The 13229-nt window shown below is 37.5% G+C and overlaps 1 protein-coding gene across 1 annotated transcript; it reads left to right on the top strand.

Moving 5' to 3' along the window:
- Window positions 1-1463: 1463 nt before the first annotated feature.
- On the top strand, window positions 1464-12096 carry LOC131364606 (uncharacterized). Its single transcript, XM_058407781.1, has 3 exons — window positions 1464-1596; window positions 9638-9859; window positions 10527-12096. The coding sequence occupies exons 1-3, from the start codon at window positions 1464-1466 to the stop codon at window positions 11510-11512; spliced, it is 1341 nt and encodes a 446-aa protein (XP_058263764.1). The 3' UTR covers window positions 11513-12096.
- The last annotated feature ends 1133 nt before the right edge of the window (window positions 12097-13229 follow it).

Below are 13229 nucleotides of genomic sequence, written 5' to 3'. Positions count from 1 at the left end.
TGAAGAACGCATGAATAAATGAATGATCAATAAACTATTCCCAAAGAATGAAAGAAAAATAGAGTGCAGCACTTGATGATCTCCAGTTCCAGCTCAGACCTGTGCATGTTTAAAATGAGTGGAGGTGATTAAGGTGCAGCGATATGGCATATATAGGAGGAGGAGGAAGAGGAAGAGGCATGATGTTCAGAGCAGCATGCAGGGACAGATAGACACAGTACAGCAAGTTCAAATACAAGTCCAAACCCGTGTCTTTGCAAGTCGAGTCTTCTTGTCAGCAAAGCACATTCACTATATATATATAATCTCCTCTCTCATAGCCTACGTGCTGGTATGAAAGCCACAAAACCGAGAACACTGAGGTTATTCCTGATGATAGACGTTATTACACAATGCATGCCTGGAAGCTTTGGGTTGCAGAGTCAAATGATTTCCTGAATCTTTTGCAGTCATCTGAATTTCCTATAACTACAATGTTTTGACATACTTCATTCAACTTTCTATAATGGTCTATGTTATATACTGTATGTAGCATGAATGACTACTTATATAAATGCTTATACTCTTACATGGAATGTTCACATGGACTTGTTCACATGGATTTGGAATCTGAAATGAGTAATAAACACAGACAATGAATTTTACCTCACCAAGATAGGCTAAAACCTCGACCTGTCCTATCGTTTAATTTTAAATCTCTCCTCAAGTATGAGCATCAAAAGACTTAAATACTAAAAATCAGGTCAAAATCAGTTAACTAACCAGACTTAATTTCAGAAATTAATTAAAAGAAAAAAAAAAATCAAACAGAACTTTATAGAGTTTATGTGGTCTTCAAGTTTGCCTGTTCTTCTTCCTGTGGTGTCACATGAGATCCCCTCGCCTGCGGTACGTTTCTTTTTTTGCTGCGTTTCATGCAATATCCACCAGGTGGCACATGGAAAAACATGCTGTAGGTCAATACGCTGTAGCTAGGACAGATCGGACTCTTGTCCACTTGGCAGTGATTAGAGCCGGTGTGGCTCAAATGAAGGAAACTTGTGGTTTATGATATCCTGAAAGTATGAAAGTGTACATATCCGTATCTGTGTGCATATTTTACATTAACATTCACATTTCTGGCATTTTGGCAGACGCTGACGACTGATGTATAAGAGTGCTTTGAAATCTTTATCAATGAATAAATTAACAATGGTTCACTAGGCCACAGACTTAGGATACTATTAGCCTAAAAACTGTGTTGGTTTAACATACAACATACACAAAACAAACAGGGAAAATAAGAGCTAGTTTAAGTGCAGTACCTCTGTGTGAGTACCTCTTCAGGAAGAGGTAGGTTTTCGCCTGTTGTTTGAAGACGGTCAGTGACTTGGCTGTATGGTCATCTAGGGGAAGTTCATTCAACCACCTCGGTGCCAGAACAGAGAAGAGTCTTGATGTATACCTACTTCTTACCCTGAGGGATGGTGGACCAGTCCAGCAGTGCTAGTGGATCTGATGGAGCAAGGTGTAGTGCGAGCGTAACCCCCCTATGTCCTACTCGCAACCGCTCCAAGCAGGTCTCGAACCCGGGTCCCAAACTTCGGAACATAGGAGGTGGGCGCTCTTTCAGTCACTAGTTGCCTCTTGAGATCAGGGGCGTGAGGTTTACCTGTACAGCACCTATCGCTGACCTCCTTGTTACATGAGGAGTAATAATTTTACTGGACAGTAGTGACAGGATCTTGACACTGTCAGGAAAACCACCTGCGTCCTCACCACGTTTGCTAAGGTTCCCACTGAAATAATTACCTGTTGGTCTTTGATTTGTCTTGAGGAAATTGTGAAACTGTTGACAGAATAAAAACAGCAAAGGCCTGATAATATATAGTGCACATAGGCAACAGAGGTCATTAGGTGTGTCTTGACATTTTAATTGTACATAGATTAACTACATTTTTCATTAGTGTCTGTAACTCAGCTATGTTTGAAAGAATGCTGCAATACACCGTGTTTTCCCCACAATTAAACAATTTACAGAGCAAAAGCTCTCATTTAGCTGCCAGAAATGTGGTTCGGTGTGGCTCAGATTATAGTCTGAAGGATTACAGAATCTCACTACAGCTAGAGAAGATTATTTTAGTGCTAAAAACAAGACCATCAAACATTGATCGCTGAACAAAACAGGTTTTTAAAAGTCTTGTATCATATTTTAACCATTTTTACACTGACATTGAGTGTATGAGAGATCATTTTCAATCAGTGTAAAGAAATGAATGATCTTCTGAGTCTGATCTAAAACGAGTCTGTCGGCTTTCAGTATGTTTTAGATGTGTGTTTTTCCCTCTGTTGGAGAACCTTACACAGAATTCTACTGGTTGAAGATAGCTACTTTTTAGATGAACAAGCACTTGGAACATCTCAGAGAGCAGAAATGGGTTTGATATCAACATGTACTTTGATGCAAAGATACAAACATTTGTGTGGAGAAAAATAACTTTTTTGGAACTTTTCTATGAATATATCGCCCTTAGTAGGCTAGAGAAAAACAGAAATCCTTCTAAAACACTACAAGTTCTTAAAGTCCTGAGTGTCTACTTTCATATGAGCTTCATATTAACCTCCACTGTGGAGTGAGACATGACAAAGACACTCAATCATCAACATGGACACAATAACAACAGGATCAAACTAAATTTTTGGCCTCTGGGAAGAAAAAGAGTTAAGGGATGTGCACTTACATATATATATTTTTTCTTACACTCTAGTCTGTCACCTCTGTCCTTTTTTTAAGGTCTTCATCTAATTAATCAACAGAAAAGATTGTGAAGAGATGATGTTTGGTGTAAAACAGATTTCCAGATAAGCTCAAGTTAGTTTCTAGTCAGAGAGATAAGGCTTTCACCAGAGAGGATGTAGTACAAAACACACGCCTCAGTGACATTTATATTTACACAGATAACAGCATTACTCATAAATTCCATGACATGCTATGATATCAAAATTATCCAAGGTCACTGTGGGATGTTATAAAGAGACATTCTGTTTTTTTTTTTTTATTTAATTGGAATTTTTTAGTCACATTAACTTGCTGCTGAGATCAGTTAAAGACTCTGTTACACGATAAATACATCATAAAAAAACTAAAAGCATTATCTTTGGGAAATTCCAGACTTGAATCGAACCACTGAAATGAATTCACGAGACAAACCACAGACTGCTAACCACAGACGTGTTTGTTAAACCCCCCTCTAACCTCGCTGACCTACATACCGTGTCTGCACAGGGACATTAACACACACCTTGCTGAGTAGCTGCCTGAATGTGTGTGGGCGTGGCTTATGACATTTAAATAATAAAACAGAGTAATAAAAATCACTTGGTTGCATTATACAGTAAGGCACATTATTAGTTATTATTATTAGTCTGGAAAGAAACCATTAGATCGATCGATCGATAGATAGATAGATAGATAGATAGATAGATAGATAGATAGATAGATAGATAGATAGATAGATAGACAGATAGACAGATAGATACTTTATTCATCCCAAAAGAAAACTTACAGAATTTGAAAATTATAATCTATTATCCAGAGTCTCAAATCAATCAAATTATAATTGATTATAACAGCTCAGACTAATAAAACAAATCATGTCAATGCTCTCGTTTTTGTCCTTACCTTATCGTTTCCATAGTAACCGCACATTATTCACATGAAGTAATGATAACCATCAACAAATTCAATGGATTAAGAAGCTGTTGTTATTTATCACAGAAAAAAGCTATGCTTGTTTAAATGGACAGGAGATGTTTATTTAATGGATTATGGAAGGAGTCTCCAGCGTCAGCGCTTTGAAACAGTCTGTAAGTTTCTTGACATTTTCAGGCTGTCTACAGTAGTGGCTAAAATGGTTAAGGTGCTGGGTTGTTGATTAGGGGATCTGGGTTCAAGCCCCAGCATCACCAAGCTCCACTGTTGGGCAATTGAGCAAAGGCCCTCTCTGCTCCAGGTGGGCTGTATCATAGTGACCCCTGTGCTCAGACCCCAACTTCCTCAGGTGGACAGTAAAGAAGTACATTTACTTAAGTACACTTTTTGAGTATCTGTACTTTACTTGAGTATGATTTTTTCTGGATACTTTTTACTTTAACTTCACTACATTTGAAAGACAAATACTCTACTTTTACTCCACTACATTTCTGGCAAGGTCATTGAGTAGAAAGTAGTTACATTAATCATAGGATGATTTTTTTTCACTCTTGTAGCGTCACGTGTTGTAAAGTTCAGTGGTTTTCCATAAGTTTTTTAACTCAGTTGCTCAATTGATCAATTGCTGACAAAATGGACGAATATATGCTTTGTATATTATACACCACCAACGCACTGGTAATGATGTTAGTTAACACACAAAAACGTATGCTGTGTCCAAATTCTCATACTATGTGTCCTAAATAGTATTCAAAAATAGAATTAGTATGCCCCAAATCGTAGTATACTGAAAAGAGTATTCCAAAAATTCCTGGATGGTCTACTACTTCCGGTAGAAATTCAAAGTGCAGAACAATGCACACTCTAACGGGTAATATTGCCCACAACGCATTGTACACAGGAGGGAGGAGCCTGGACAATGGTGTAAATGCATATTAAAATGGTGTAAATGAATTGTGGAAATATATATAACTGCTTTGTTAAAGCTGTGTTGCTGTTGGGTGGTTGTACAGCTACAGTTGTGTAGCTGGGTTTTAAAGCAGGTTAGAATTTTTTTTCTGACCAGTCTTCATTTACAGACCATTTGATTGAAATGTTCATGAGTGGATACACATAGATGTGTACAGGTATATCTCAAAATTTAGAATATAAGGAAAAAGGACAATATTTTTTGTCGCTCAGTTCAGAAGTGAAACCCATATATTATATAGATTCATTACACATAGAGTGAAATATTTCAAGCCTTTATTTCTTGAAATTGTGATGATTATGGCTTACAGATAAAGAAAACCCAAAATTCTGTGTCTCAGAGAATTAGAATATTGTGAAAAAGTTCAATATTGGAAAGTCATGGTGTCGCACCCTAATCAGCTAATTACCTCAAAACACCTGCAAAGGTTTCCTGAGCTTTTAAATGGTCTTTCAGTCTGGGTCAGTAGGCTACACAATCATGGGGAAGACTGCTGACTTGACAGTTGTCCAGAAGACAGTCATTGACACCCTCCACAAGGAGGGGAAGCCACAAAAGGTAATTGCTAATGAAGCTGGTTGTTCACAGAGTGCTGTATCCAAGCATATTCATAGAAAGTTGAGTGGAAGGAAAAAGTGTGGTAGGAGAAGGTGCACCAGCAAAAGGGATAACCGCAGCCTTGAGAGGATTCTCAGGCAAAATCCATTCAAGAATTTGGGGGAGCTTCAGACGAATCCTAGACATGGCCTACAAATGTCGCCTTCCTCGTGTCAAGCCACTCCTGAACCAGAGACTACGTCAGAAGCATCTTACCTGGGCTGTGGAGAAAAAGAAATGGACTGTTGCTCAGTGGTCCAAAGTCCTCTTTTCAGATGAAAGTAAGTTTTGCATTTCATTTGGAAATCAATGTCCCAGAGTCTGGAGTAAGAGTGGAGAGGCACAGAATCCATGTTGCTTGAAGTCCAGTGTGAAGTGTCCACAGTCAGTGATTTGGGCTGCCATGTCATCTGCTGGCATTGGTCCACTGTGTTTTCTGAAGTCCACAGTCAACACAGCCATCTACCAGGAAATCTTAGAGCACTTCATGCTTCCTTCTGCTAACAAGCTTTATGGAGATGCTGATTTTATTTTCCAGCAGGACTTGGCACCTGCCCACACTGCTAAAGGTACCATAAGCTGGTTCAATGACCATGGTGTTACTGTGCTTGATTGGCCAGCAAACTCTCCTGACCTGAACCCCATAGAGAGTCTATGGGGTATTGTCAAGAGGAAGATGAGAGACACCAGACCCAACAATGCAGATGACCTGAAGGCTGCTATCAAAGCAATCTGGGCTTCCATTACACCTGAGCAGTGCCACAGGCTGATTGCCTCCATGCCACGCTGCACTGATGCAAAAGGAGGCCCAACCAGGTATTGAGTGCATAGAAACGAACATACTTTTCAGAAGTCTGACATTTCTCTTTGAAATATCCTTTTTTTATTGATCTTATGTAATATTCTAATTTTCTGAGACACAGAATTTTGGGTTTTCCTTATCTGTAACCCATAATCATCACAATTTCAAGAAATAAAGGCTTGAAATATTTCACTCTATGTGTAATGAATCTATATAATATATGGGGTTCACTTTCTGAATTGAGTGATAAAAAATATTGACCTTTTTCATGATATTCTAATTTTTTGAGATGTACCTGTACTTTTTTGTTGGGGGTGGTAGGAGTGTTAAATTAAAAATGAAAATGATTATACCTGTCTTTTTTGTCAATTCAGTTGTTTAATTTCTATAGGTTTTGTAACATTCTAAAAGCTCTTAATTCCACAGATACTACAAACTGGTCAGTATATTCACTAGGTTGCTACAAAAGGTACTGTAAGTATTGCATACAACAATGCAACAATAATAAAGCAATGCGTTGACATTTACTTTTGATACTTAAGTACTTTTAAAAACAAGTACTTCTGTACTTTTACTTAAGTAAAAATCTGTCTTTACAACTTTTACTTGTAATGGAGTAATGTTTGACCAGTAGTATTTGTACTTTCACTCAAGTAAGGAAGTTGTGTACTTCGTCCACCTCTGCAGATGGGATATTCGAAGAAAAGAATTCCACTTTGCTGTAATGTATGTGTGGAGATAATAAAAGCTTCATGCCCCCCAGTTCTACATTTATTAAGTCTTATTAAGAATGTCTGGTGAGGTACTGTAAGGTAAGACGAGAAAGGGTGTACAAGAGTATGTGTAATTCTAACTGGATTAAAAAGCATGACATGTTTATTAATACATTTAAAAACGTAAATTGATGGTGTGGGGAGGACATGGGCTTTGTGTTTAGCTTTTTCGGGTAGAGGGTTCGAGCCCCTGATCTGTGTGTTTGGGGTTTGCATGTTCTCCCGGTGCTTCAAAGGTTTCTTTCTGGTTCTTCCCCCAGTTCAAAGACATGTTTCTGGTGTGAGTGTGTGATGGATTCACACCCTATCCAAAGTGTCCTCCTTGTTGAGTTCCCTTGGATAAGCTCCCCATGACCTCGTACAGGATAAGTGCTACAGAAAATTGATGGATGGATGGATGGATGGATGGATAGATGTATGTATGTATGTATTGATGGATGGATGGATGGAAGGAAGGATGGATGGAAGGATGAGTGGAGGGATGAATGGATGGATGGAAGGATGGATGTATGTATGTATGTATGTATGTATGTATGGATGAGTGGAAGGATGGATGGATGGATGGATGGATGGATGGATGGATGGATGGAAAGATGAAAGGATGGATGGATGGAAGGATGAGTAGATGGAAGGATGAGTGGATGGATGGGTAGAATGTTCATTGTTAAAAGCACTATACAAATAAATAGACAGATGGATGGATGGGTGGGTGGATAGGTGGATGGCTGTATACCTTACTTTTTTCCATTTGGATAAAACTCTGTTCTATTCAGCCTTCAGAAAATCTTTCTTCTACATGTAACATGTTTCAATACATAAATGATGATTGTGTAGTCAAGTACCAGCATTTTAACATTTTTCCATTTTCTTCACCATTTTTCCAGTAGATCTCTGTGTCATCAGGCTTATAAAAATGAAAGGTCAGGCTGCACTTCAGGTTGATTCTGTAAGCTGGGAAAAGACCAGTTAATTACGTACATAAAGACTGATAATCAGTTAGTGGATATCAACCTGCAGTGAATTGTTGTGGTTAAAAACAGACTCAGTATCAATTCTGTTTAAAGGATGCACAAATTCCGTATAACTGCCTTGTCATCAGTTTTTCCACACCGGTGGTTTGAATCTAATCACAGGAGATAACACCACCACCACAGCGTGGAAACATGACTCCCCAAACACTTTAGCAAAGAAAGCATTTCTCTTATCTCTTAGGGTGTGTAAACAGGAAAGTAAAATATGTCAGGCAAGCTGTTAGAAGTCGATATGACTGGAACTTTCTGGAAAACAGACCATAATTACGAAGAATTATATACTTCACATCTCAGTTGTAAGAAAACAATTTTTTTTTACCAAAACAGTATAGAAATGATTCTCTGATTCTAAGAGTGACCTGCTGAAGCACATGAGTGAATCCATATCATGAGCAAATGATTCACTGACTCAAACACTGACCCACTGAATCAGATGAGTGAATCTTACTCATGCCCAAATGCCTTACTGACTCAAACACTGACCTGATAAATCAGATGAGCCAATCTGAATCATGAACAAACGATTCACTGACTCAGACAATGACCAACTGAATCAGATAAGTGAATTTCAATTGTGATGGAACAGTTCACTGATTCAAAGTGACCTGCTGAATCAGATGAGCCAATCTCAATCATGAATGAACAATTGACTGACTCAAACACTGTTTAACAAATGCAGAAGGAAAGCAAATCAGTCTCTCTAAAGATGACTAAACCCTCACTAGCTAAGTGTGCTTATCACATAATTATCACAAAACTATTGTCCATGCCCCTGCACTTTGGGGGCTCATCAAATCACAGTGCCCTGAATGAATGAACGGTTGAATGAAAGAGGGTTTATTTTCTTCTGTTAGTGTAATCACAGATCAATGGAGTGAAGAGATGATGACGTGCGACACGAGTGCCTTTTACCTCAGAGGATGAGACAGGCACTGATGTGGATGATAATCAAAATGAGAACTCAGTTAGGGTTAGTTAGGTAGTTTTTCCTTCAATAAATCAGGTTAAAACATAGAATTATTTATTATTTATACATTATTTATTTATTTTTCTTCCTTTCTTTGTAGTAAGTGTTATTTCCTAATTTCTTACACTAGAAGAAAATATCTATTAAGTCTCTTAAACTTTGCTTTTGGTATTTTGAAACTGACCTCATTGAGAAAATGGGCAAAATTTATTTATTTATTTATTTATTTATTTATTTATTTATTTATTTATTTATTTATTTATTTATTTATTTATTCATTCATTCATTTATGTATGTATGTATTTATTTATTCCCATTTTTTTAGTATTTTTATTTATTAGTAGCATATATGAATCATATCACATAACACTACAGATTTTTTTTGCATGAACAGGGAACAAAATATAATAATAATAATAATAATAATAATAATAATAATAATAATAATAATAATAATAATAATAATAATAATAATAATGATAATAATAATAATAATGACAATAAAGAAAAAAAAATACAGAAAAAAACCCCTCCCACTCTGGGTCCTGGCCTGTTTTAGTTGTCAAATATAACAAAAAAACACTCATGTCATGTAAAGTTTTACAAAAAATAAAATAAAAAACACTAAGTCGGACAGAACCTGGCAGCCTGTGAAATATGAATGAAACGGTTGCCATTTATGAAAAAAAACTGGCAGTGTTATATCTTATTGTATATTTATTTTATTATGGGCAAATTAGACACTTTTCATTCACCTAAAATGAGAAAAAAATGGCAAATTGTTTAAAACTGTATTGTTTTTCCAGACCTCAAAGCTCATGACAATATCCATATAGTGCTGGACTGTGATATATCACGAGCATGGCTGGGAGATAATTGGAAATTTCAAAATGGTGGCATTCTGGATGGGTTTCCAAGGAGGTTTTACCATCAGGAAGTTTCCCTGCTGTCTTTGTCTTCGAGATATCAGAGACACCAAGAGCTTGGACTCGCCATAGCGGGCCAAGTACACAATGTGGAGGAACATTGTGAGAGGCATTGGGAAGTTCTGATGCCAGCACTGCACACCACACTGGACCTTATACAAAAATTTATAACAGCTTTAGATAAGGACAGATAGATCAGCAGCCTTCATGTTCCTTCAAGACTTCATTCCTAAGATGTTTATGGCAAAAGTCAAACTTTTTTGGTCATTTCTGTGTAACTTTTATTTATATGTTGTTTTTTTATGAAACACTGACCCGCTGAATCAGATGAGTCAGTCTCAATCATGCCCAGCTGATTCACTGACTCAAACACTGACCAACTGAATCAGGTGAGTGAATCTCAATCATGCCCAACTGATTCACTGACTCAAACACTGACCAACTGAATCAGATAAGCGAATCTCAATCATGATTAAATGATTTACTCACTTAAACACTGCCTGCTGAATCAGATGAGTGTATCTCAAATGTGACTGAACAATTTACTGACTCAAACAATGATGAGCAAATCTCAAATCCAGCAAATCCAGATCATGACCAAACGATTCACTGACTCAAACACTGACTCACTGAATCAGATGAGTTTATATCGTCTGTTTCTTTTTCTCTTTCACCTAAATTTCTTACTCTGTCAGGTTTCGTTTGCTAAATCTTTACTTGCATAACGCAGTTAATTGTTCTTTTGTTTTTCTATCCCCCCTCCCCCCATTTAACAATCAGAAAATTTGTTTTAGTAACCTGATTAACATAAAACTAGATGATAGTGAATGCACAGCCAGCACCTTTGATCTGAAGCTAGGACTGTTAAATATAAGATCTCTGTCAACTAAAACACTTATAATTAATGAACTGATTACTGATCAGGAGTTCAGCGTTCTTTGTTTAACAGAAACAAAACAAAACGAGTATGTAGTAAATGAAGCTTGTCCGCCTGGCTATAGCTATATACATCAACCGCGTCTAACAGGCAGGGGAGGAGGTGTCGCAGTTATTCATGATTATAAGCTAAGCGCCACACAAAAACCCAGACATCAATTCAACACATTCGAAGTTCTTTATACTAACCTAACGTATGCAACTACAGATAATAAGTTCACAGAGTCAATTCCACTAACTGTTATTTACAGACCCCCAGGGCCATACTCTGAATTCCTCAGTGAATTTGGAGATTTTACTTCAAACCTTGTTGTTTATTTAGACAAAGCATTAATAGTAGGAGACTTCAACATTCATTTTGATAAGCCAGAAGACCCTCTGAGAACAGCAGGTGTGTCCATCTTAGATTCATTAGGTGTTAATCAAAATGTAATCGGACCCACTCATAATGGAGGTCACACTCTGGATCTCATTTTTACATTCGGATTAAATATAGAAAACAGAGTCACTCTTCCACAGTCGGAAGCCATCTCAGATCATTATCTAGTTTCATTTAGAATGCGTCTTAGTCACGAGATGCGCAACTTGCCACGTTACCGTATGAAGCGTATATTTACGTCTGCTACTGCAGAGAGATTTACCGATAGTCTCCCAGAATTATCACACATGATTCGTTCACCTTCTGACCCTACAGAACTTGACCAGGCGACTGATTACTTGGACTCATTATTTCGGAACACCCTAGACACTGTAGCTCCACTTAAAAGGAAAACAATTAAAGACAAGAAACTAGCACCCTGGTACAACGACCACACATGAGCTTTAAAACAATCAGCTAGGAAACTAGAGCGTAAATGGCGTCAAACTAAATTGGCAGTATTCCAGATTGCGTGGAAGGAAAGCCTTCTGAGATACAAAAGTTCTCCTAGTGCTGCTAGATCAGCGTATCTCTCTGCCCTAATCGAAGATAACAAAAACAATCCAAAATTTTTATTTACTAACTAGGAGTATAACCACTGTAGAAAAGCGCACACCATCTACATTTAGCAGCAATGACTTCATGGATTTTTTCAATGAAAAAATTGACAATATCAGGCAAAAATTCAGACTAGTAATTTAAAACCATATTATTTGATAGATAATACTTTAGATAATATAGCTATTTCTGATTAGAGCTTAGAGTGCTTCACTCCACTTCAAGAGCCTGATCTAATTTCACTGATTTCTTCTTCAAAATCTTCTACCTGCATCCTAGATCCTTTACCCACATCTTTCCTTAAACAGATATTACCAGTAGCTACTGAACCCCTTCTAAAAATAATTAATTCTTCTCTAAGCACTGGCTATGTGCCTAAATCTTTTAAGCTAGCAGTTATCAAACCCTTGATTAAAAAACCGGACCTCGACCCCTGTCAGCTGTCTAACTATAGACTGATATCAAACCTGCCCTTTATCTCCAAGATCCTAGAAAAGGCTGTAGCACAGCGGTTATGTTCATACCTGCATAGAAATAACATTTATGAAATGTATCAGTCAGGATTTAGGCCTCATCATAGCACAGAGACAGCACTGGTTAAAGTGGTAAATGACCTGTTACTGGCTTCTGATCAGGGTTGTGTCTCCCTACTGGTGTTACTCGATCTTAGTGCAGCTTTTGACACCATTGACCACACTGTTCTACATGATAGACTAGAACATGTTGTTGGTGTTAAAGGAACAGCCCTCACCTGGCTCAGGTCTTATTTGATTGACCGTTAACAGTTTGTAGATTTAGATGGTGACTTCTCCATGCATACCAAGGTTATGTTCGGTGTTCCACAAGGTTCTGTCTTAGGCCCACTGCTTTTCTCCCTATATATGTTACCCCTTGGTGCAATTATTCGTAAACATGGTATTAGCTTCCACTGATATGCAGATGACACACAGCTATATGTTTCAGCTAAATCAGATGAGAGACACCAGCTTATTAAGATAGAAGAATGTGTAAAGGACATTAGACATTGGATGGCCACTAACTTCCTCCTGCTCAATTCGGACAAGACAGAGGTGCTTGTACTAGGACCACAGGCAGTTAGAAGTGAGCTTTCTGATTACAGAGTAACGGTGGATGGTCTTTTGGTTTCATCTTGTCCAGCAGTAAAAGATTTTGGTGTGATTATTGATTCTGGTCTTTCATTCGAAGCTCATGTAAATAATATCACTCGGGTAGCCTTCTTCCATCTTAGGAATATTGCTAAATATAGAAATATGTTGTCGCTTCATGATGCAGAAAAATTAGTTCATGCTTTTATTACCTCTAGGTTGGATTATTGTAATGCCTTACTGTCTGGATGTTCCAGTAAGGAACATGTTTCTCTGTTTTCTTCTTTTGTAAAGCTGCTTTGAGACAATGTTCATTGTAAAAGACGCTATACAAAATAAATTGAATTGAATTGAATCTTTCTCATGCCCAAACGTCTCACTGACTCAAACATTGACCCACTGAATCAGATGTTCAAATCCACATCATGACCAAATAATTCACTGACTCAAACAC

This window comes from Hemibagrus wyckioides, linkage group LG14 (genome assembly GCF_019097595.1).
Source record: "Hemibagrus wyckioides isolate EC202008001 linkage group LG14, SWU_Hwy_1.0, whole genome shotgun sequence".
In the NCBI taxonomy this organism is placed as follows: Eukaryota; Metazoa; Chordata; class Actinopteri; order Siluriformes; family Bagridae; genus Hemibagrus; species Hemibagrus wyckioides.
Note: the sequence above shows the minus strand (reverse complement) of the source record. Positions and strands in the feature narration are given on the sequence as shown.